General features: G+C 37.1%; 1 protein-coding gene across 1 annotated transcript in view; it reads left to right on the top strand.

Annotated features, from left to right (window-relative positions):
- The window catches only part of CDH2 (cadherin 2), a 226,254-nt gene that overhangs the window by 163,683 nt on the left and 35,957 nt on the right, over positions 1-26,614 (top strand). The window contains exons 4-11 of the mRNA XM_031003668.3: positions 1,673-1,819; positions 3,778-3,933; positions 7,677-7,821; positions 10,494-10,666; positions 20,044-20,181; positions 20,824-21,009; positions 23,314-23,567; positions 25,003-25,145. Of these exons, the coding sequence (XP_030859528.2) occupies positions 1,673-1,819; positions 3,778-3,933; positions 7,677-7,821; positions 10,494-10,666; positions 20,044-20,181; positions 20,824-21,009; positions 23,314-23,567; positions 25,003-25,145 (1,342 nt within the window). The remainder of the gene's footprint in view (positions 1-1,672; positions 1,820-3,777; positions 3,934-7,676; positions 7,822-10,493; positions 10,667-20,043; positions 20,182-20,823; positions 21,010-23,313; positions 23,568-25,002; positions 25,146-26,614) is intronic.

The raw sequence follows: 26,614 nt of genomic DNA, 5'->3' as shown, positions 1-26,614 counted from the left end.
GCTTTAGGGCTGGTTAAAAATCAGATTTATACAGTTTGAACTAAATATATGCTTTGCTTCAGATCACATTAATGGATGGCCACTATTTGCATTTGTATCAACTTTGGTCATTTTAATAATATTTTGTTGTGTTTGTAATCTCTTAAGATACGTAGACTAAATATATTTTAAGCAACTAGAAATTGTGTTTTAAAGATTTGTTTATACTTTGAGATTTATAATTTAAGTTAGAAGCAGTTTGTTTTAAATTTCTTAGAAGTTTTACAAGCTGTTAAATAAAACCACAAAATAAACAATTCTTTACAAGATGTCATCAGTCAGATTTATTAGATGAGAAGTACAGATTTAAAGTAGTAACAGGAAAACATTTCAGGCAATGAGTATTGGGTTTTTGTCTTGTCCCTTAATAATCCAATTGGGGGGTATGAATTATGTATACTACCAACATGACTTTTTAGGAATGATATACTCCCTCTGGTGGAAGCTGCTGTGAGCCAAGATAAAATAAATGAGGTACATTTCCAACAGAGTGCCATTCAGTTCAATTCAACAAATATTTATTGAGCACTTAATTTGTATAAGTCATTGTTCGGAATTTTAAATAAAATACAGTAACTTCAGTAACGTTATGATAATATTTTCTGAATATTTTAGTTTTTTGAGTTAATTCAAAACAAATATGATGGGACACACCCATATATTCTGAAGTCCATGAACTATGGAACTATGACTACTACTTTTTTTATACTTATTTTACTGTGAGAGATAAAAACACACACATTCATTTCTGGTATTTAATTGTAAATGTGATAGACATACCCACAATCAAACATGAATAATATATCAGAGGAAAATATATCATTTTTCTCTTATTTCAGTGTTGTGGTTTTATTATGTGAAATTTAATTTGTTAATCTATTAACTGTTGAGGGAAGTCATGTCATTGGGTAATATAAAGTGAAAACCCAGTAACTAATGGAGTGAAAAGATGCTTTTGTTGTTGATTTGCTGTGTTCCAGCAAACTAGCTTGGATATTTGCACTGAAGCAGCAAGGGCTAATGGCTAAAATGTCTACAGATAGAGGAAGAAACAGAAGAAAATGTTGACATCCAGCAGAGATTAATACCTAATGTGCAAAGTGGGTCATCTGCAGCATCCATCATGGCTGACATAGGTTTAGAATAATTACAGCATTAATTCTGTGGGATATAATAGGGTCATAAATATTTGAGACATTCCTTAGCAGTATGTATTAAACTTCTCTTGGAATTCAAATTATATTTTAGCACATCAAGATCTAAATTTAATGTACAGTAGCACATTACCTGAACTGTGGTTTAAACTAATGAGAAATATATAAAAGGGTACTATTAAATTTTGCTCAATATTAACTGCTATCTAAAAAGGTTTATAGAAACTGCAAATAGTTTACACAGCTGTGCCATATAATAAATTGTTTAGAATTCAATTTTTCAGATACACAGTATAACCCAAAAATTTTATGGTATTTTTCTGTTATTTTAATAGGGGGCCAGGGAAAAGGGCCTCCAGACTTATTTTTTATTCATAATAAACTGTGATTCCTATGCTTTCAGGTATTCAATAATATTGATGTACTTTCAGAAAATGTGTTTCCTAGTACTCAGGAATGTCTTGTATTTTAATGTAAAGGAGTCAGCAGAAGTTGAAGAAATAGTATTCCCAAGACAATTCAGTAAGCACAGTGGCCACCTACAAAGGCAGAAGAGAGACTGGGTCATCCCTCCAATCAACTTGCCAGAAAACTCCAGGGGACCTTTTCCTCAAGAGCTTGTCAGGGTAAGGTGGCACAATTTTAACTGTTTTCATACCACAAGACAAATGTATGTTAAAAATATTTCTGTCTATTTTTTTTTTACAAAGTAGAATTTATGACATGTATATACTAAAAGTGTTTTTCTATACAGATAGAATTTCTATAGTGTTGTAGAAAGCCTCTTCTCATTTTCTTTGTTACCTTTTGGATTATTTATAAATAGAGCTCACTTGTAGGTCCTGCACACTGTGGATTAGAAAGCTTGTTCAGTTTGTGACTACACAAGCCCTAAAGCCAACACATATTCCCAACCATACCATTTCCACTCTTATAACACACACACCCCTAAACTTCCCTGTCTGAAAGCTGGGCTCTCTGTGATGATCTTTGCCCTCTACAGATGGTTTTTGGGCCACAGAAAAAATAAAGGGCAATCATTGTTAAAAATGCCAGCACCAAATGCATTTGAGAGTTTTTTAAAGAAAAGAATGACCTCTGATACCATTAACAGAATCCCCAGGGCAGTGTAAAATCATAGGCTTTCAAATCTGAGGAGTAAGTTTTTTTTTTTTTTATTTACTCTAGATACATACCATCAGCTACAGAAAAAAAATGCAGATATTTTTGCATTTTAATAAACCCATTATTTATTACAAAAGTATAGTAAGACAAGGCTGCTGTATTCCCACTTATTAAAATGTTAATGTTTCTGTATATGATTATTTTAGCATTCTAACACATACTTACTGAAAGCCTTTTTTTTAAAATAAGCCACTTTAAAATATGTTGTATATTCTGTCCTAATGTACATTATAATTCACTTTAACAATGAATGTAACTCTAAATTAAGATACTGTCTCTTCTTCTACTTTAATGAAGTTTGAGAGAAAAGAGAATTTTGCTTTAACTTAAAAAAAAAAAAACAGGCCGGGCACCTGTAATCCCAGCACTTTGGAAGGCTGAGGTGGGCAGATCACGAGGTCAGGAGATCAAGACCATCCTGACTAACACGGTGAAACCCCGTCTGTACTAAAATACAAAAAAAATTAGCTGGGCGTGGTGCTACTCGGGAGGCTGAGGCAGGAGAATGGCATGAACCCGGGAGGTGGAGCTCCCAGTGAGCCGAGATCATGCTACTGCACTCCAGCCTGGACGACAGAGTGAGACTCCTTCCCCAAAAAAAAAAAAACCTAGATTTTATTGATCGATTAAGTATAAGTACCTAATACATAAGGATCTCTTATTTTTTCTCTGTACCTGCCTCCCTTCGTCCCCTTCCATAGCCTGTTCTGTCTCCTGTGACTGCTCATACATTGACTTAATTTTCTTGAGAGTAGTTGTATTTGGAGAAGGCAGTGAGCCTATAAATGATATAATGTTTGCGAGCATAAAAATATATTTTAAAATGCTTTCTTTTGTGCTTTATTATTAATGAAAATTTCAGATGTCACTTAAAATGATATGGAAAGCTTTGGTGCAATGAACAGTGTTAGTACAATGCAAGTACAGAAGTCTGACATTCAGGGTCAACCATAACTGTATTAGAGTTCCATTTGAGTATATTTCACACTATGGATAGACAATTCTTGTTGTTACTGATGCAAAAAGGTAAATAATGTTTATTTTAATGAAATTGGACAGCTCTTACTATGTTAAATCGTCTAACCTAGAGACTCCCAGGACAGAGTTTGATTGTTTAAAAACTGACACTTGTAGATTTGGAACTTTTGCACTGCTCCTAGTGAGTTTTCTTTTAGATGTTAATGTTGCCTCCAGTCTTTCTGGTGATAGATGACATCTCTTTTGAAGCCTGTCACCAAGAAGCAGAGGAAGAACAGGCACTAGGAGAGTTTCAGTGATTTTCTGGGAAGAGGTGGTATAAGTTTGTAGCTGAAAAAGGGCATGAAGTGTGATGTGTCCCATCTCTGATAATGAGCTCATTTAGTCTCTCACTTAATGTCATTGTTTTCTTGATCCTCAGATCAGGTCTGATAGAGATAAAAACCTTTCACTGCGGTACAGTGTAACTGGGCCAGGAGCTGACCAGCCTCCAACTGGTATCTTCATTATCAACCCCATCTCGGGTCAGCTGTCGGTGACAAAGCCCCTGGATCGCGAGCAGATAGCCCGGTTTCATGTAAGATTCCAACCAGCTGATAATTCTGTGTATTAACAGTTCTAAATGTCTGCAGAGTTTACCATTGCCTCTTATATCAGTCTGAAAGCCTCAATACTGAGAGTTTTAAGAATTGTATCTGTAGTCTTTTGGTTTATTTTAATAATGTTATTGTTTTTATAGAATTGATAAATGCCCTGATAGAAAAACAAATAGTGCCCACAACAAAGAAAGAAGGAAGTGAAATTGCCTAAAATCTCATTACTCTTTACATATTGATACTTGCCTTCAGATATGTGGTTAAGAACCTATAAGAACAAATTTATATGAATGGAGTCAAATCTGTTACATGTAAAATATATAGAGGTCACAGCATTGTTAATGAATGCATAGTATTCTAATCAAAGTGAATCCCCTATTCCTTTCTTATTTTGAATTTTCTTTGGGATTTCTTATTGCTAAGAACCTTTTGTCTAATTAGGAATGTTAGTGCTTGGTTTGTCCTACATTTTCTCCTTTTGTTTATTTCTAACATTGTCAATAATTTTCCCATAGTATAACATCGTTTTTACACTGCAAAATTCATTTTTAAAAATTTTATCATACATTCTGTCTTTCCAGAGATGTTGATAAAGGCCTTCCCTACTCCAGGATGCCAGTCTCCCCAGTTTTACTCCAGGATACCAATCTCCCCAGTTCCCCAAATTTTTGTTGTATTTACTTTTTACATTTGAATTTTTAACCTCTGCGGAGTTATTTTAATAAAAGGAGAGACCCACTTTGTTTTTCCTTTATGACTAGCTACTTGTCCCAACAGCATATATTGAATTAGTTTCCCCATTGATCCATCATCTACACTTAATCACTAAAACTTTCATCCCACATGTGCATGGATGTGTTTCCAGACTCTTATTTTGCCCACTGATACATTTGTTGAATTCTTGTACTTTTACCAACTTTTAAAATTACTGAAGTTTTTTCTTTTTTTTATATATTATACTTTAAGTTCTAGGGTACATGTGCACAATGTGCAGGTTTGTCACATGTATACATGTGCCATGTTGGTGTGCTGCACCCATCAACTCATCATTTACATTAGGTATTTCTCCTAATGCCATCCCTCCCCCCTCATCCCACTCCACGACAAGCCCCAGTGTGTGATGTTCTCCACCCTGTGTCTAAGTGTTCTCATTGTTCAGTTCCCGCCTATGAGTGAGAACAATTATTGAAGTTTTTAAACTTCAATAGATTCACCTAGATCTAACAGAAAAATAAGCATATGAGAAGTTTAAAATGTCTTATGCACTGAGTATTGCTCTATACTTTCTCTTCCCAAAGACCTTGATTTCTTCATCATTCCATTTTTTAAAATCATTGGAGGAATAGGTTATTCTAATGCTTTCCATATAGTTCTGAAACATAGGAAAAGAAGTAAAACTTCCAAACGTCTCACAAAGACAACATAGCATTAATAAGGAAACTTATTTTTAGATAGCACACAATATACCTGCCTCTACTTAGACTAGTTTCTAATTCATGAATATAAGTAAGATCAATTTAAAATTCTTAAGGATCTCTTCTTATAGGAATTCTCGCTATCTGAATTCCTGTGGTTAAAACTCAGGAAATGAGTATATTCAGGTCAATTTTGGGGTAAATTATTGCTAAGTGCTTGCTACTTGCACATTAAAAGAGCAATACCAGTCGGGTGTGGTGGCTCACGCCCGGAATCCTAGCAATTTGGGAGGCCAAGGCTGGTGGCTCACTTGAGGTCAGGAGTTCCAGACCAGCCTGGCCAACATAGTGAAACCCTGTCTATACTAAAAATAAAAAATAAAATTATCTGCGTGCGGTGGCGCACGCCTGTAATCCCAGCTACTCAAGAGGCTGAGGTGGGAGAATCACTTGAACCTGGGAGGCAGAGGTTGCAGTTAAGCTGAGATCGTTTCAGTGCACTCTTACCCTCCAGCCTGGGTGACAGAGCAAGACTGCATCTCACAAAAAAAACCACAAAAAAAACCCATAACAGAACAGAATTAATTGTAGAATTGAAAGTATTAAGGTTCAGTATTCAGATTCAATATTTTATATAAGTATAATTGTTTTAGTATTAAGAATCTATTAATGTAATATAAGATATTAAATAAGCCAAGGGAAAAAAAAGAATTATCTCTGTAGGTATTGAATGGCAGTATTAAAATTTACATTGTTTTTATGTGTTTAAATAACCTCTGAATTTAAAAAAGGATATGTTGAAGCTTTTTTTAATTTGATAGAGTGTATCCAGCAGCAACCAATGGCAAGCATCAGACTTAACATGAAAACTAGAAGCATTCCAGTCCAAAAGAAACAATTAAAGGAGCACTAAACAGCCATTGGAAAGAATGAAATGAATCTATTCTAGAGGAAAGGATTTTGATGATATTCTGCCAAGTGCAACCAAATGAATATTTTTGTTTAAAAAGAAAAATAAGATAAAGTTTCTAGAAGAATACCTAGAAAACTGAGAACTGGGCTGGGGAGAGGAACAGCTATCGTATATACTCGTATATATATATATATATATATTTTTTTTTTTTTTTTTTTTTTTTTTTTGATGGAGTCTCACTCTGTTGCCCAGGCTGGAGTGCAGTGGCGCGATCTCAGCTCACTGCAGCCGCCGCCTCCCAGGTTCAAGCAATTCTCCTGCCTCAGCCTCTGAGTAGCTGGGATTACAGGCACCCAGCTAATTTTTTGTATTTTTAGTAGAGACAGGGTTTTACCATGTTGGCCAGGCTGATCTCGAACTCCTGACCTCAAGTGATTCACCTGCCTCAGCCTCCCAAAGTTCTGAGATTACAGGCATGAGCTACTCACTGTGTCCAGCCATATAGTAACATATTTTTAATGTTCGTGAATGACTTTTACAATTAAGGAAAAGAAAAAAACTAGTGTCAAAATTTCCTATGTACACTTCTTTCTAGATTATTTTCTGTTGCCTTGATCTCTATCACTACTTTGTGCTACTTCCACTTCTTTTTTTTTTTTTTTTTGAGACAGAGTCCCGCTCTGCTGTCACCCAGGGTGGAGTGCACTGGCACAATCTCGGCTCACTGCAACCTCGGGTTCAAGTGATTCTCTTGCCTCAGCCTCCCAAGTAGCTGGGCTTACAGACATATGCCACCAGGCCCGGCTAATTTTTTTTTTTTTTTTTTGTATTTTTAGTAGAGACGGGGTTTCGCCATGTTGGCCAGGCTGGTCTCAAACTCCTGACCTCAGGTGATCCGCCCTTCTTGGCCTCCCAAAGTGCTGGGATTACAGGCGTCAGCCACCGTGCCTGGCCTACTTTCACATTTTTAATTACCTTAAGTCTGTCTTCTCAACTGGTTTAGGGAAGGGATTTTGGAGCTGGACACAACTGGTTTTGGATCTAAGTCCTGTCAGCAGAGACAGCAGTGACCTTCATAAATTTCCTAGTCTTTCTGAGGCTCAATTTCATCTTCAAATGCTGACAATTTCTGCCTCACTCTTTTGTACATGAATTAAAGGAGTTAAAATCCATTGTGCTCTGAGAACAATGCCTAGCATATAGTAAATGATGGCTTTTTGCTACAATATCTATCCTAATTATATGGACTTGGTGTAACTTAAATTTTGATGGGAAGAACCGCTTTTGTTTTTCAGCTGTGAGTTTATTCTTGCTATTTTAGTAGCCTTATGATGATGTATTTATCTTCTCACAGACATAAATCTGTTAAATAGTTGTTTTCTAATTACTTTTGCAGTTGAGGGCACATGCAGTAGATATTAATGGAAATCAAGTGGAGAACCCCATTGACATTGTCATCAATGTTATTGACATGAATGACAACAGACCTGAGTTCTTACACCAGGTTTGGAATGGGACAGTTCCTGAGGGATCAAAGCCTGGTAAGTTTAAAGATAATAATTTGAAGATGACTTGAGGAAAGTATGGTGTAACCAGCCCTGTTATATGAGCAAGAAATGGAGAAATCATATGAGGCTTTTTGGATCCTTTTCTTTCATTCATAATGCTTTTGGGAAAGAAGGAAGGTAACTTAGGGAAAAACCAATTGAAGAGAGAAAAACAAAAAAAAATCCTTCTTATTACTCATACTGATTTTTCCCACCTTTGAAAAAATATGCACTACAGTATTTGATTCTGTCCTGTGGAATACATAGGATCCTTTCATTCTGCTTTAGTTGATACAGCCAATGCATCTTGAAAGTGAGCCCCAGAAGACGAGAGGCTTTCTGTTTATCAAGTACAGATGTGACTGTATGAGACGTAGCAGCAATTTAACACAGTGAGAAAGCCTTAAAGATACTTGACGTTCCTGGGACTAGGTGGCGAACTCATAGCGAAAGCATGGAAGGGGCTTAGTGACATCTGTGATTGCTGCCCTCTAGCTCCACAGGACAGTTATTTTCAGGGTGGCCAGTGTGTCCCCTGCAGTCCTATCCCTTCAACCAGCAAAATGGAAAATGCCCTGGCCTAGAAATAGCACTTGTGGAAAGCCACTCATGATTGTAAAGTGGTATTTGACTAAGATTTTAGATACTCGTATTAAAAATATGACACACTTCAGTCACTGTAGAATAGCCAGGCCGCTAGAAAACCAGTGGACAAGACAATCAGTTGGTATAGAGATGGTAAAAGTAAGTGTTTGACCAGGCTTCCTGAGATGGCGTGGTGTTCAGAGAGATTTAATTAGCTATTGTATTTTTGTTTTGTATTTTTAAAAGCCTCAGCATTTAAAATTGTGCTGCATAATACCTTTGTCATCGACACCAGTTTATGCAACTCCCTTATGCATAAGTCAGTTTATAGATATAACCAACTATGCCTCAAACACATACATTTTCTTGGTCCAAGTGCATATCTCTGCCTCTTCAGAAAAGATGTAGGGGTAGGGTGGGGGCAGCTGGAGGGAGACCAGGGGCTGTGCAGGAAGTTCAGCCATCTGTGACTCCTTCTAAGTCACATCGTCAGAGTAGCTTTCTTCAGTATTTTAAAATACAGTAAAATTAAAGCAAATTCAGCATTTCCTTACTAAAACACAAGTCTTAGACAAATCCTCCAAAGAAAACAAACATTGGGCTTTTGGGTCTGTGGAAATTTTTTTATATTATTTTCTTTTTTTCTCTATTATTTCAAACTTTACAAGAATAGTTTCACAAAAATTGTTTAAAATGTGCCACTAAAGCTATATTTATGATGCATTTTACCATGAATTTCCATATGAGCCACCCATAAATAAAAGACTCTCAGCTATTGCTAGAAGTAGACATATTGTGAGTATATTTCTTGTGGTTCTTCTATAAGTTTGAAAACATCCTTCTAGGCAAGATTTGTGATGAATTTTGAGCTAAACTGCGTTGTGATCTATATTTTGGCTCACACTTCTGAAACATACCTTTTTATTCTGATGATTTATTCATTCATTCAGCAAATGTTTATAAAGCATATGCTGTGTGGTAAGCCTTGTTCTGACACTGGATACAGTGGTGACAAGCTAGTTCCTGCCGTGTTGGAGCTTAAATTGTAGTAGGGGAGAGAAATAAAAAACATGCAAACAAGCAAGTACACACTGAAGGTTTTGAAAAAAATAAGGGTGTAGGGATGACACGTAATCAAAATAGGTAAATCGTTTAAAGGGACAAGGTCTGAAATGAGATTTGAATAATATTACCAAAGCACAGTTCAGAACCCAAGGTATACCATGGAGAGAGAATACCCAATGTAAACAGGCTGTAAGGTAGAACTGAACTTGAGTATTCAAAAGGAAGGTAGACTGGAGATAAACATTTCATAATTCAGTTCTTAAATGGATCCCACAGAACAAACCATTCTAAACAGTAACTACTTCTCACTCTACTTCTAAATTACAGTTTGTCTAGCTAGTTTGAACTAATTCGATACAAAGGCTTTGAAGATTTCTTTTCCAAAATATCTAATAAATTGAAGTCTCTAAGTTGGATCCAATGTTCTTTTAATCACTGAGGAAATAATGAACCACAATGCCAAATCTCTATGCAATGTACCAAAACAGCAGTGCATGAAATGGTTCCTTATGACCTGAGGAAATGGAGTGTGCCGCGTTCTGCACACAGCCTACATTCGGAAAGTGACTCAGGCACTGGGGAGAATCATACTCAGCATGTTATTTTAGTCATCATTGCATAACGGAAGAAAAGATGACAGAGGGAAGAATCAGCGGCAACAAATTACGTTTCTAATGGTATCTGTATTACCCATTATTTGCATTTTATATAAATTAAGGTCTAAAATGAACATTTTTGGAATGATAAAGTGAATTTATCTTCTAAGTTATGGAAAAATTGAGTTTTTATAAATATGTATGTTGTATAATTTTTCATTCAAAGATCCAGACCAGGTTTTATCTTTTTTGAAATAAGTACTGTTCTTATGAGTAGCATTTTTAATCAAGTCTAAATGACTTTAAATATTTGTTTTTAAAAAGTGAAAATAAGACATATCAAAACAATAAATATACCTTCTCTTTTGGGGTCCCTGGAATGAAGGGTAACCATTCATTTTCCATGTACACTGTCTCTAGGAACGTATGTGATGACTGTAACAGCAATTGATGCTGACGATCCCAATGCCCTCAATGGGATGTTGAGGTACAGAATCGTGTCTCAGGCTCCAAGCACCCCTTCACCCAACATGTTTACAATCAACAATGAGACTGGTGACATCATCACAGTGGCAGCTGGACTTGATCGAGAAGTAAGCCAACCAAAAACTCTATTTCTGTTTGCTTTTAATTTTAAAGGTGCACAATATCATATCACATACATTTTATCTCCACATCACAATATACTCACAGTGTTATTCAAATGCTAATCGTTTTCATTAAGTAATCTGTTGTATATTTTTCTGCAGAGCTTCAAATTGGTTAAATGATGTATATATACTGGATAAATCAATGCTAGCCTATGTAGTTTTTAATGTGACACTGACTAAGCAATATTCTCTGGTATCTAATTTTTAAAATTTTTAACATTTCCTCATTTTCCTTTATAGTCAAAGGTTTTTGTGAGGAATTAAAAATCACAGCCAAATAATTTGCACACAAACTTAGGATAATTGTTAACGCTTGTGTTATTAAAAGGCTGCAAATAACATGTATGTGATTTGGTTTTTTGTAGCCCTTGTGAATAGGCTGACATAGTATATAGTAGATTATCTTCTTTATTAGAACTAGCCCCTTAACTCTATGATTAATTTACTTAAAAGATTTAATCAGTAGTAACTGCATTAATTCTACTCACAAGTATTTAAAGTTAGAAATACAGAGAAACACATTTCTGAAATAACATTTAGTTGAAAATGTATGCAATGTTGAAGGCATTGAAATACTATGCAGTATCACAGTCTGAGATGGAATGGGTACTTCTGTTAATTCCCAGTGGGCCATCTCAGTGTTACAGGCCTCGACCCACTGTGCTCCTACATACCCCTGTGTTTTTGTACATGTGATCCCCTTGGCCAGGCATGCCTTGCACCTTTATCTTGATCTTGGATCTTCTAGTTCTTCCGGTTCTGATTCAAGCACTGCTCATATTCTTTCCTGAAAACCCCACTCCTAGTGAAACTTTTTCATCCTTTCTTGATTCTGTCCTGACTATTTTCTTACAGACTCTCAAGGTCATTATTTTGACCATATGTAATCATTGTTTGAGTGAAATATCAAAGCGCCAACTCATAGGGAGATCTGTGCTTTGTAGATTTCTCACTGAGCCAGCTTTTACTGTAATGAGACTTAGATTATGTATGTCAAAAGGAGACATTATACCCATTGCAATAAAATATCATTGATGAGGATTTCAGAAGTTCGTGTTTTTTGACACTTTATTTGCTGTAGAAGCATTCATTTGAATTGAATAGAAGAAAACATTACTATTGCAATTGTTTACACAAAATAGTGCTAGAGGCACTATAGTAAAGTAATATGAGCCAATAAAGATTAGTTTATTCTGAGCTGAGAGCCTTACTTAGGAGTTAGTGTATGCCTATGACATTGTACCTATTGACTTGTAGGCATCAACAGTTGTTTTTCTAGAAATGATTTGCGTCAGAGATTGTTGAACTCAGTTTAGTTTCTTAAGTAGTACTTTTAGTTCAGTAACATGTATATATTTTCACCTCTTCATCACTATATGAAATACTATTTTTATATGCTGATAAACTCAGCATGAATGCCATAATTTATTAGAGAATATCGGGTAATTTTCAGTATTCTTTCTTCAGTGCCAGGTTGCTCATATACCAAGTAGATTTAGTTCATTTCGTAATCCTAATATTTCTCTTTCATTGTCATTGTGAGATACAGAAATGAGACTTCATCCTGTTTTCATACAGTAATATTCCTATCTCATTTAGACTGGATGTTTTATGGAAAGAGAGGCATGGAAAATTAAAGATACTTTTTACTAAAACAGACCAACCATGTTTAAAAATCAGACTGTATTTCGTTTAGAGGATGAAAGCCTGACGTGAGGCCATAATTGTCATTAAGTTTATCTTCCAGTGGATAGAGAAGCTGTTCACTACCCCTCGATGAAACTAATGTGTAAATGGATTTGAAACTATAGAATTATGGGTTAGATACAGTATGAGAAATAGCTTCTTGACAGTGAAATTATTAAACACAACAATGAGTTACTAGGGAAAATTATGGAAAACCTTTCTTTTCTGAAAGTCATTTAACATAGAAAAAGTGCATCTATCTCGGATGGTTTATGATAATTCTTCCTGAGGCCAGGGATAAATTACTTTGACTTTTTCAGGCCTCGTGCAGACTTGAAATTCTTTTATTTCTATTAGAATTCACAGTTTCCTTTCTGTCAAAAGTAATGTGTGTTCTCATGCTCTCAGGATGTATGACACCTTTAAGTGATTGAACTCCTAATCATTGAAATGCTTAGTGAGATTCAGCTTTTTATTTTTGTTTAATCTTCAGGTTTTAAAAATTTAGTTTTAATTCTTCAGCTTCTCCAGACCTAAAGGTGTATTTGCCACATTACCCAGTCTTCAGCATTTATTCCCATCTGTCCTCTTGTGACATTACTTGCTGGTAGTATTCCTGGCCTTTCCATTTCATGTCCATTTTCTGCCCTTTTTGTGCAGGACTGTCAAAGACTCACCCCTGCTCCCCCCAGGTTTGAACTCTGGCTCTGCTTAGTATGGGCTGTTTGACTTTCAGTGTATTAACCTGAAACCTCAGCTCCTGCATCCGTAAATGGGGATAATAGTATTACCTACCTCATGGGACAGTTTTAAGAATTATGTTACATGACACATAAAGCATTCAGGCCAGGCATGGTGGCTCATACCTGTAATCACAGCATTTTGGGAGGTTGAAGTGGGTGGATGGCTTGAGCCCAGAAGTTCAAGACCTGCCTGGACAACATGGCGAAACCCCATCTCTACAAAAAATACAAAAATTAGCTGGGCATGGTGGTGTGCACCTGTAGTCCCAGCCACTTGGGAGGCTGAGCGGGAGAATCACCTGAGCCTGGGAGGTCAAGGCTGCAGTGAGCCGTGATTGCAACACTGCACTGCAGCCTGAGTGGCAGAGTGAGACCCTCTGTATTAGTCTGTTCTCACACTGCTATAAAGAAATACCTGAGACTGGATAATTTATAAAGAAAAGAGGTTTAATTGGCTCACAGTTCCGCATGGCTGGGGAGCCTCAGGAAACCTACAATCATGGCAGAAGGCACCTCTTCACAGGGCGGAAGGAGAGAAATGAAGAGGGCAAGCAGGGGAAATGCCAGACGCTTATAAAACCATCAGATCTTGTGAGACTCATGCATTATCATGAGAACAGTATGGGGGAAACTGCCCCCATGATTCAGTTACCTCCACCTGGTTCCATCCTTGACACATGGGTATTATGAGGATTACAATTCAAGGTGAGATTTGGGTGGGGACACAGAGCCAAACCATATCACCCTGTCTCAAAAAAAATGTGTATATATATACAAACACACACACATATATACATATATATATACACACACACATATATATACGTATATATGTATACATATATAAATTTAAAAGCGTTTTAAAAGGCATTCAGCACAGTGCCTAATAAATCTGAGCTATTGTTTTCCCCACTGCCATCATGAATAGCAACAGCAGCATCTCCTGGTTGAGCACTATCTATCACCTTTACTCCTCTTCATAAGATGAAAGAAATACTTCCTGTTTTCCAAACCTAATAATCTTTCTGTGTGTGCCTTCAACTCCTAGTTCCATCCTGAAGGGGTGTTCTCCTGTTTTCTGTTGTCTTCAATCTTCCTTTCTCTACAGGTTGCTTCATAATCTACAAACCTGCTGGGTCTCCACTGTAGTAACATAGCTCTCAGGTGCCCTACAGGATGAAGTTAGAGCTTTTTAATAGTGCATTGCAGACCCTCTGTGACCTTGGCCCCAAAACCCTCCTTAACCTAACCCCCCAGAATTACTTGCCTTTCACATACGAATGATGCCCAACCACTCATTGAACCACACACAGTCCTTGTGCAAATAGGAAGTTTTCTATTATTCTGTTCCCGTTTCCTCTGCCTAAATATTCTTCTCCTACATAACAGGCTAATCCTTACCCTCTGAGAGCCAGTTCTCAATCCCTTCTCTGATCACCCACAGTAGTCGCTGCATACCTCTATATAGACTGTGTTACATGGAAAGTATATCTAGATTCCCATTCTCAACATCCAGTGGGGCAGATATTCCTTGTCTCATTACCCTGAACATGAATTGTAAAGAAATGTTTAAGTTACTATACTTTACGTGAGTTCCACACCATTCTTCTCCAAGGGGCAGCCAGCACTCAAGGCAGGTGGATCAGTTGAGCCTAGGAGTTTGAGACCAGCCTGGGCCACATGGCGAAACCCTGTCTCTACTAAAAATACAAAAAATTAGCCAGGCGAGGTGGTGCATGCCTGTAATCCCAGCTATTCAGGAGGCTAAGGTAAGAGGATCACCTGTTACCTGAGTCTGGGTGGTCAAGGCTGCAGTGAGCCATAATCGCGCCACTGCAGTCCAGCCTGTGTGACAGAATGAGACCCTGTCTCAAGAACAAACAAGCAAAAAATACTTCCACTCCTTCCTCGTCCACTTGAAGTCCGGCTTTCCACCTGCTTCCCCCGCTTGACCTGTGCACATGCTGCATGTGTGCAGTACTCTTACCATCTTAGAGGGCACTCACGTAGTGGATTGATTAATGGTACAGATTCTTGACTCATACCTGAGTTCAAGTCTATTCTCTGCCTCTTATGGCTGGGTGTCCATGGCAAGCTCCCTTACCTTCCTAAGCCCATTTCCTCATCTGTAAATTGGGGTTTCAAAACCCCACCTGCCTCATAGGATTATTGTGAGGACTAACTGAAATAATGCATAGTGCATAGCACTGTGCTGGGCACATAGTGCTCAAACTCAATAAAAGTTGCTTTTTGTTTTTAAATCAAGGCCCTTGGAACAGTGCCAGCATGTGGTATGTATACAAAAGAAAGACCACATTTATAAGGTAGATGGTACTTTTAGTCCCATTTCACAGATGAGGGAACTGGGGCTTAGCAGTTAAGAATTTGAACAGAGCTGGCCAGGAGTGGTGGCTCACACCTGTAATCCCAGCACTTTGAGAGGCCAAGGTGGGCGGATCACGAGGTCAGGAGGTCGAGACCATCCTGGCTAACACGGTGAAACCCCATCTCTACTAAAAATACAAAATATTAGCCAGGCGTGGTGACGGGCACCTGTAGTCCCAGCTACTTGGGAGGCTGAGGCAGGAGAATGGCGTGAACCTAGGAGGCAGAGCTTGCAGTGAGCCGAGATTGTGCCACTGCACTCCAGCCTGGGCGACAGAGTGAGACTCAGTCTCAAAAAAAAAAAGAATTTGAACAGAGTCACAAATCTATACTTCCCTCCTAAGTTTCGGTGACATTATTATTCAACTCTCTGTCCCCAACCCAATTTACCTAGAGGCAAATCTGTCATCTCCTGAAACCCATGATTTATAATGAATTTCCTATTTCACGTGACCAGGACCTTCTCCTCAGTCTCCCAAGGTCATCGTTTAGTTGCCTTTCCCATGCCCTGCTGTCCCTCTACCTGCAGTCTGTTTAGTCATCAAGTTCTTCTCTTTTTACTCAAAGTAATGACATTAAAAGTAATGACATTAAAAGTAATTGCCATTAAAAGTAATGGCAAAAACTGCAGTTACTTTTGCACCAACCTGATAGTTGGTATGCACTATTGAAGGTTCTTCCTATTACTTCTTCCTACCATTTCTAGACTTGCACTCATGCATTTGGTGGCTCTATATGGTCCTGTGATCCGTTACTCTCTGCCTCCATCACTTAGTGAAAGCAAGGCTGTATCTCGTTTTGGTCACTGTTTTACCCAAGTAAATACTCCATTGCCTGGCATTTAGAAGACATTTCATTAAATGTCTGCTGTATGAATGACTGAATGTTCTCACCTCCTCATTCACTGATGTCACTCTAGTTCAGTGTTTCAAAATTGTGCTGCACGTGCATAAGATTTTAATTGGTAAATGCTGAGAAGCCTCTAGGACAGCAAGCGGACACAGCCTTTCACGTGCTACTTCATCAAGTAGAGACTGCCAGAATCCAAGAATTTCGTCATGTTTATTTTTTACTGTCATGTTTATGATAAGTGATGCTAGCTTTCCATTTATGGGACTTTTACAATAAATTAAGCTTTAAAAAGGGAAATTAATGTCAATATAAATAGGAAGTGACTCATAGTATGAGGAAATGTTATTAGAATTGGGACTATTGTATATGAATCACAGTGGTTTTGGGAAAAGGTGAGCTAGTTTATGCTCCCAGTATGGGTTTTAAGAAGTAAATTATAGCTATCCATGTGAATAGAAGATGGTTTTTTCTTTACCTGAGATAAGATCATGCAAAACCCAAGGTTTCTTATGCATTCACCCATCCATCCACCAAGTCAGAAGCATTTGTGGAATTCTTACTCTGAGTCAGGCACTGTGCCATATGCCAGTGGCACAAGCATCAACAAAGGGCCCTTGGGACACCTGTGTGTGTGTGTCTCTTTATGCACACACATGCACAGTGAGGCAGATACAGACATACGACTGATAACAGCCATATAAACTATAAACAGTGATGGGGTGTGTTGTAAGGGCTCCGTCCTGAGGACACAAACAGCTCTTCCTCAAGAACTTTCAGAAGTCATCTCCAAAGTGACTTTTAAGCTGCATGTTAGCCAGGCTTGGAATGAAGGGAATGGTATTCTAGGCAAGGGTTTCTCAGCCAGGACACATTTTTACTTGGTTATGAGGCCTGTCTCGTGCATCATAGGATGTTTAGCAGCATCCTTGGCCTCTACCCATTAGATGTCGGTACTGAGTTTGGTTGTCACAACTAAGGAGTGCTTAGTTGTAACAACCCAAAATGTTCACTCTGGGTAACATCCACTTGTCTAGGCAGAGGAGAATGCCAAATGCAATGACACAGGATCATGACAGGGCATTTGAAGATAAATGCAAAACAGCTCCAGGTGTGGCGTAAGCGAATGGGAGGAATCACTTTTGTAAAATAGGCGAGTTTCGGAGAGGGAAGGATTGACAGCAAGCAGATGAGTTTGGATTTTATTCCATATAGAGCAGGAAGGGAGGAGAAGTTTTCAAGCAGAATCCCCTTGATCAGCTGAGGTACTATGAGAGTGGGAAGTCGAACACTTAACGGAATCTAAATGTCAGTCATTCACAGCCAGATGCCCAGTGACCAAATTAGGCAAGAAGCTCTAAGCAGTTCAGTTGTCTAAAACACAGGCTATCAAGCCTTCCTTACTAAATGTAAGAATGTTTCAGCAATCAGGCATTTGAAAATGGAGATGACATTATTTACTGTTTACCAAGTGGAATTTTTTTTTTATTTGAAGAGATGTTGTACTTTGGAAATAACAAGTGTCCTTTTGTAATTTGAAATTTCCAGACTAGCTTGCAGCAATAAGAAATTTCAAGTATTAGCTACTAATTCCAATATTGCAGATCAATGGAAAATTATTGGATGTATTATGCTTACATAATTCTAAAGATTTTTGTAGACTAGACTTTAGGAAATAACTATACTTTCATGTAATACCTATGTGAGTTAACTTCTTAAGAAATAAGCTTCTTTTTTTTCTCTCTTTTTGAGAATGTTCATCTGTTTCTGCAAATAGCAGCTAACAAAACTGACATTTCAAAAGTCATAAAAGTTTTTGTTTTCATGGTTTTCAGCTGGGAGGCTGAACTGAATGTCCCGTGGAATTCTCTCACTAACCATGAAAGCATTAAGCTGAAGTGACACTTCTAATTGGCGAAGGAAAGCAACTGAGGAAGTATTATAGCCTGTGTTAACATTTTTTTTTTTTTTTTTTTTGAGATGGAGTCTCATTCTGTCGCCCAGGCTGGAGCACAGTGGCACGATCTCGGCTCACTGCAACCTCCGCCTCCTGGATTCACGCAATTTTCCTGCCTCAGCCTCCCGAGTAGATAGGATTACAGGCGCCCACCACCACGCCTGGCTAATTTTTTTGTGTATTTTTAATAGAGACGGGGTTTCACTATGTTGGGCAGACTAGTCTCGACCTCCTGACCTCATGATCCGCCTGCCTTGGCCTCCCAAAGTGCTGAGATTACAGGCGTGAGCCACCGCACCTAGCCCTTAGCCTATGTTAACATTATAGTGAGGTACTGTGGGTTAAGAAAAAAATTAAATGACTCAATCAACATTATTTCTTATTGCGCGTGTGTTTTTTAATTCAAAATAGTGTCACATTTTCTCTTTTAGGAAGACAAAAAATAACTGAAATAAATAACTGCTAGAGATTGGCATTTGGGTGGACAGACAGAGACTTAGCATCTAATGTGGGCGGTTTGGCTTTCCTTCCTACTCCTTTCTTTTCTTTGCCCCTCCCCCTGACAACTAAATCAGAAGCTACAATTTGTGTGTGTTCTATCTAAGCTCCAGAAATCCCTTAAGAATGGCCATTCATAATGTTAGCTATATTTAGAAACAGGGAAAACTGCACTTTGCAGTGACAGTTTATTTTTGTATGTAGTGGATTTTGTTGTTCAGAATGTTTTAACATTTATGAAAATGATCACTGTTTTTGATCTATCTGTGCAAATTTCCACAGAGATTCCAAATGATTTTAGATATTGTTTAAAGTTAGGTTTTCCTAATGTAAAACTTACTCAGCAAATGCCTGACTTCTCAATCTCAGCATTTTCTCTTAGATATATTATAGCTTAATTTGGCTCTTTTAAAACAGTCAACCTGGAATTTGAAAGTAGTGGATGCCTCTCTAATAATAATCATCTACATGTAAATGTATCAATATTTATATCCATTGTAGGTCTGTGCTTAAAGCAGTGGACACAATGAGTGTTATACCCAAATCCTAATCCATTGAATATGCAATTATCAAATATATGCCCTGTTAGAAGACTATAGAAATAAACATAAACCCTTCAAGTTTTGACTTTGTTTAAGAATACTGTATATCTCTTCTATATGGTTTTGAATCATATGTATTAATGGAATTTAAGGGGAAATATTGCATCTACCCTGTAATAATAGAATATATGTAAGAACATATAAAAGGAAAGCTTATATACTTTGTGAATTATGTATGTGTTCTTCTCCCTGTCTTGAGATTCTTCATTGTTTTTAGTATCCTAAACTGGGTAGAAATTAACATACAAGAAAGTAAATACGAACCAAATGACTTGAATGCTTGATCACAATCTCGTGAAGTGAAAAAAGGCAAAAGTTGGAACCAGATGGAGGTTTCAGCTTAGCTGTGAATTTCACACATCTGCAGTGCATTCATTTCTGCCAGTAGAGGTGAATATACACAGTTAAATCTCTCTAGACAAGGACCAGACCTGTGCTTCATAAGTTAAAGGAAACTCCACTTGCGAAATTTCAAGTCATGTTAATCAGAATGAATGATGCCATGCTCTCCTTGCATTATAAAGAGCCGTTTACAGAACAACTGTTATGTCTTCTTGAGGAATTAGTTTCATTTAAGTTGTTATCTTTATGTCTTTTTAGAAAGTGCAACAGTATACGTTAATAATTCAAGCTACAGACATGGAAGGCAATCCCACATATGGCCTTTCAAACACAGCCACGGCCATCATCACAGTGACAGATGTCAATGACAATCCTCCAGAGTTTACTGCCATGACGGTGAGTACAGCCTGTCACTCACACAACTTTGGGTCTGTAGTTCGTTACTGAGAAGGTTGGTCATGAATAATAAATGTGTTAAATAGAGGTGGAACTTGCTTCACCTAATAGTAGCATGGCTGCTAACTCGGACATTTCTGTCATCAGGGCCTTACATGAGGCATCCAAGTAATTTGTTTCTTCGTAGTCTTCAAGTCCACTGTTAAAGTTGTTAAAATAAGCTGCCTGGAAAACACGTCCTAAAAAGACTGTGCTGTTACAACAAAATGCTTATGAATATTTTCAGGTGCATGAGCTGCATGACTGATTTATGCTACTTTGTCAGCATATAATTATCCATATCTGGAGTAAAATCATTTTCCCCCATCCCACCATAATCACCCAGAGACTCACAAATGGATGCTGATTTTAATATTAATGAAACTGTAAGGTAATTTGGAAAAAAATTGGACTACTGAAAAATGTTACAGTATTTTTAAAGTCAGACATAAATGCTGTGATTACCTGCATTATCAGTCTCCTCATTTAGTGTAGATAATAAAAATCTAATGGGGCAGTAAAATCGGACGGTGTTGTCATCAAGACAAGTTGTCCTTCAGTGGTCCATGCTCCTCCTCTGACTGAGGTTTGTCTTTCTCGCAGTTTTATGGTGAAGTTCCTGAGAACAGGGTAGACATCATAGTAGCTAATCTAACTGTGACCGATAAGGATCAACCCCATACACCAGCCTGGAACGCAGTGTACAGAATCAGTGGCGGAGATCCTACTGGACGGTTCGCCATCCAGACTGACGCAAACAGCAACGACGGGTTAGTCACCGTGGTCAAAGTAAGTGTTCCTCGGGCCACTGATCTCTCCAACAGCTGCTCAGCAAGGACCAATATATGTCCCCCACTCATTGTTTTGCAATGGAAACTTAGGATGTTTTTCTTTCAGACATCTCCAGATGTGGGTCTGATATATATTTGGGAGGTTATATCTTACTGTTTAATTTATGCTGAGGCTAAGGCCAACATCAGTACTCTCACATCATCACTGATGTGAGGGTTTTTGAATGAGTTTTGTGATGAGAGTTTTGTGAGAGTTTTTGAATGAGAGTTTTGAGTGAGAGTTTTGATGACTGTTTTTGAATCAGTTTGGACAGTTTTTACCAATCTGAGGATAGGACTGGCCTGAACAACATTAACTGTCAGTGTAGTTGATATATTCGTGATATATCACATTCTGAAGTTTTGATCACCATTGATAGCTATTAAGAATGATGCCTCACAGCTGCTATTTTCATGTCTACAGCTATTAGAATATTGGCAGATAGTGAACAAACCAGAAAAGCCATAGAAGTAAAATGTAATGAGTAGGCAAGAAGAAAGCCTGCATTTTAGAAAGCTCTTGCATTTGCATGGCTGTTTTTAAATGCTATTTCCGAGACGTTAAGAAATGTATTCTTCTGATCTTTTGGTCAAAAAGGAACCAAACAAAACAGTTGCATGCTAGAAGCCAAGGGGATGTTCTTCAAGAATAATAAATGCGTAGCTATAATGGAAAAGCCTGTTAAAGTGAACATCCCTTCCTTTTAGCCACCCAGTAAAGAGATTTACTTCTTTGCCTCCCACCTAAGCACTCTTGATTTGTAAGTGAACCTAAATGTTGACCTTACATAGAAAGATGTGCTAAAGTGCCAGTTGCCAATAATTATGCAGATGCGGGAGTAGAATGAAATGGGAATGGAAACTCCCAGAAGGAACATAGTGATCAAAAGCACCAACTCAAGTCTGCTGTCTTTGTTAGAGTCCCAGCTCTGCTCCTGATATCTGTGTGATCATGGCCAGCTATTTAACCACTGTAAATTCTAGGTTTCTCATGCAGAAAGGGGCTGATAACAGTATGTTAGTCATAGTGTTCTGAGAGATAAATGAGCTTCATACACATTAAAGGACTTTGAACTGTGCGTATACCCCTTAGCATAAATGTTACATCAGGGGAAGGTTTCATGTGGCTAGTGAAATCACTCTAAATATTGCAGTCTTAACTTTCTGGCTTTTTTTCTGTCTTGCTTAAAATACTAGAGAAAGGAATGTTGAATTGGGGATTTAGACAGAAAAAAAGATGTGCTTGAAGATTTTTAAAAGGTGGTCTAGGGTACGAAACTGGTGCAGTTTCTGCTGATAATGAAGCTTTCTTATGAGCGTCACCTCTCGATCATTCTTAGGCTACCAATTATGAGCCTAAGAGATCTTAATGCTCTTGTTTTTCCTGTTATTACTGCACAGTAATGCTTATTTGCACATCCATTCGCAGGTGAACAAGGAAAATTAAGAGTGAATGTCCAGTTTAGTCATTTGACTCCTGGTAACATTTCTAGTGACAGCAAGATTCAGTGAACTTTGGAAGTTAGTATTTACATGAAGGGTTATTTGTGCATTGCATTTATCTAGAGTGTTTTTCTTAAATTTGGGGGTTTTACAGACCAATAAAATACCCAGAAATATTCCAGAAGACAGCAGAGTTTTAGTTTGCTAAGAGGAAAAGAAAAATATCTTCCACCTACCGACAGTATTATTTTTAAAAGGTGTGTTTGCGATTATGTATACATGTTTGTACTGCAAAATGTGTACTTCAAATTATGAAAGGTACTTTTAAATCAAATAAGTTTAGCTGTATTTAAAAATTACATTTTCTGATTTTTGGTTTGTTTTCTTCAATTCATCATAGACTAGTGAAAGCTTTCCGGGGTGAGGAGTGATCTTTGTACTAATGTTTGAGAGTATACGTTTAGACCATCATGTTCTCACTTGACTTTATATTATTTAGTATTTTTAGTCAACAATGCTATTCTTAAGAATAATCAAGTTTTTAGATGTACCTAAATAAATAAATCTGTGCAGTAATCATGTGCACTGTTTTGTGAACATAAATCTTTTAAGTACTCAAGATTTATAATTAGGTTAAATTGGGATAAATATTTTGATAAGTGACCATGCTAATGCATGTTTTCCAGAAACTTGAGAGGAACCTTGTTATATAGTGAATGAAGAAATTATTTTTTTGGAAATGGAGTTGATAGAGGAATAAACTACAGAATGCAAGCATTCTTATTTCCTGCAAAAATATGGCTTCCCTTTTATTTTCCAGCCAATCGACTTTGAAACAAATAGGATGTTTGTCCTTACTGTTGCTGCAGAAAATCAAGTGCCATTAGCCAAGGGAATTCAGCACCCGCCTCAGTCAACTGCAACTGTGTCTGTTACAGTTATTGATGTAAATGAAAACCCTTATTTTGCCCCCAATCCCAAGATCATTCGCCAAGAAGAAGGGCTTCATGCCGGTACCATGTTGACAACATTCACTGCTCAGGACCCAGATCGATATATGCAGCAAAATATTAGGTATGAAATGCTGTTTGTAGTGTTTTTGTAGCTTACTTATATTCTATGCTATGCATAAAATTTATCTAATTCACTATTTGAGTAGAAATTTTCATTGCAATCGAAACTACTTATTAAAAGATAATTTAAAATTCTTTGAATTTTCTTCTCAGTAAGTCAATGACTATATTAGATATAAATAGATATCTGTATCCATATTAAAATGGATTTACTATTTGAAGAAAAAGCTGTTCTTGTTTCTCTGTATCTGCCATTTTTACTTAAAAAATACTTTAAAATTATTTAGCCTGTGCCTTTATGCCAAACATCACAAAAAGGTTCCACAGGGAACTTTCAGAGGCTTATAACATTTATCTCTCCTCCATGCATCATGAAGGAAAGAAAGCTTATGCCAAAACCAGGATCTAAGAGTTAATTATTTTCATTCCTTACCTGTACAGTAGTTATTGGACTTATGAAACCTATCTGTAAAGATTTCCAAACTCAGCAAAATCTAATATATCCTTTCTGATGAGGGAGTGGTTGGTTGCCAGAGCACACCCCATGCGACTGTTCTCCAGAGCTGGTGATGATCATTTTTAAAATGAACTTATATTTCATTAAACTTCTTACAGAACTGCTGCTAAAAGATAACTTTCTATTGTTATCTTTTATTAAATGTTAAATGTTCTCCATTTCTCTATTCACTGAAATCAAGATAACTATTAATAGATAGCCAGTTAATAGATGTATTGAAATCCTACAACTTTTACCTCTCCAAACATAGCATACCTTTTCCAATCCAACTGGTTATCTAATCTTTAAAAGTTAATCCCCACTCCAAATTTTAAAAAGGAATTTAAGCTGGTAAATCTGCCAATTCAGACTCAAGACTGTAGGACTTTCTTTGCAAAGGTATAGATCTGAGGCTTGGCCCAGTGTGAAAGATTCAAGTAGGAATGGGATTATGGTGGTCTCTCCAGTGTGGCTTCATGTTGGCCATGATAAAGTGTTAAAATGTTTTAGGAGTGTTCTGTGATGCAGTATTCAATTTCTATTATAATTTCTCTTAACTCCTGTACATTGAGACTACTGCTTATCTAGAAACTATATTCAAGCTATTTTACCTGAACCATTGATATCTGTTGAAGTGGACAAGAACCTAAAATGATAACTTTCCAATCTGCTTTAGCCCACATTAGGGAGACTGTGCACCTAGTCTTGTCCCTCAGACACCTGTAGAATGTTTCCTACATGCCTGACCAAACACAACCTTTATGTGCCTCCCAATACCACTGTCACAAAAATACTTTTTCCTGTTAAAGCTGTATGTCCAGCCATCATCTACAGAAATGCAAGTTAATGAGCCAGTTGCATGTGGAACTAAACCTGTAAAATACGCTTTTTTTAAAGTTTCATAAAAAGAAATTAAACTTACTTCACTCTCATTTTGTAGATACACTAAATTATCTGATCCTGCCAATTGGCTAAAAATAGATCCTGTGAATGGACAAATAACTACAATTGCTGTTTTGGACCGAGAATCACCAAATGTGAAAAACAATATATATAATGCTACTTTCCTTGCTTCTGACAATGGTATGTTTGCTGTTTTTTCTTGTATGTTGATGAAAGACAGTAGATCCTCATCATGCATGCTCAGGAATTAAAGTTTTCTACAAAACTCAATTGCCTGGAAAACTGACTTTTATAATTCCGAGGTCCAGCTTTTATTTATCATTTCAGACAGGTGTTCTGGAACATCCTTCACTGTCTTTGCAATGACTGTTCTCGATGTCCATCCATCGTTCATGTAGACATACCTTTGTTATCTTATTGTCCTGTCACATGTTGATGCCTTAAGTCCATCCTCAGTGGCCCTAGACACTGGGTTTTTTGAGTGGCTCTTTTTATATGTCTTCTAGTCACTCTGTTGCCTTTCATATATGCATCTCTATCAGTCTTCCTTTTTATAATTCTCTGCCTCTGTCTGCCATGGGCTAGGAAACTTAATTTTGTGCATAAATTGAGATAAGTGAGTAGTGAGCTTCAGGGTATGGGTTTTAGAATACATATGTAGCACCTTTTTTTCCTTTCTGAGTCTCTGCTGGTTTCTAATTGGTAAGATTAATAGATAAGAACTTTTTTCAGATATGTAATATAAAGGGGACTTTTGTAAACCTGATGAGGGGCTTATTTTGCTTCGTTAGCTCTCAGTATGATGTGTGTTTTAGACTTCAAGCTCTGGAGTTCTACAGGACCCCCAGGTGCAGACTCCGGCTTTCCCACTTTGAATCTGTGGGATTGCCATGAGGTTTTAAATATATCTGTTTCCTTTTTTTGTTGAATAGATACATATCAGCACCTCAGTGTTTTAACTAAAATATAATGACTTCTACATATATATGAAGGATTTGAAACAGTGGCTGACACGAACTAACCACTCAACTAAGTATTCCTATTGTGTATTAATAGTTTCAAAACTGAACCACAACTATATTTTAAAATATTTTCAGTATTAAACTATGAATATGAATGTTGGTACTTAATAAAAAATAGCAGGCTTCAATTTGGTGGTTGAAGTTGGTGTTTGCAATTTTCAAATTGTAAAATATTTTGCATTACTAAAATAAGACATATCAATACTTTAAGAATAATGTCAGTGAACCTTTCTAAATCTGTATACTAAGATTTAATGAGATTACTATCTGTAGAAAATCTATGTAGTGACCAACCAAAGAAATATTTCTTATCCTTTTTAATATGGGACCTCTTGTTTAAATATTTAGTGTTGGAACTTTGTAGGAATAGCTTTTGCCATTGTACATCAAAGCATGTCATTAGTACCTGTTTTATGCTTTTTTGCCATAAACCGTGGCTTTCTTCTACAGTGGTACTGAAAGTAATGCATCTTGAATCATTATGTTAAGATCTAAAGAGCCATAAAATTATATGTATGTATGTATGTATGTATATTGGTTGTGAGTTACAGCCAGATTTCTCATTCACCAAGAAGGATTGTTTTCTAATTGAAAGGGCTTTTGATAAGAGAGAGAAGTGACCTGTTA

This window comes from Gorilla gorilla, chromosome 17 (genome assembly GCF_029281585.2).
Source record: "Gorilla gorilla gorilla isolate KB3781 chromosome 17, NHGRI_mGorGor1-v2.1_pri, whole genome shotgun sequence".
NCBI lineage: Eukaryota > Metazoa > Chordata > Mammalia > Primates > Hominidae > Gorilla > Gorilla gorilla.
The sequence above is the reverse complement of the archived record's forward strand: the minus strand, read 5'-3'. Positions and strand labels throughout refer to the sequence as shown.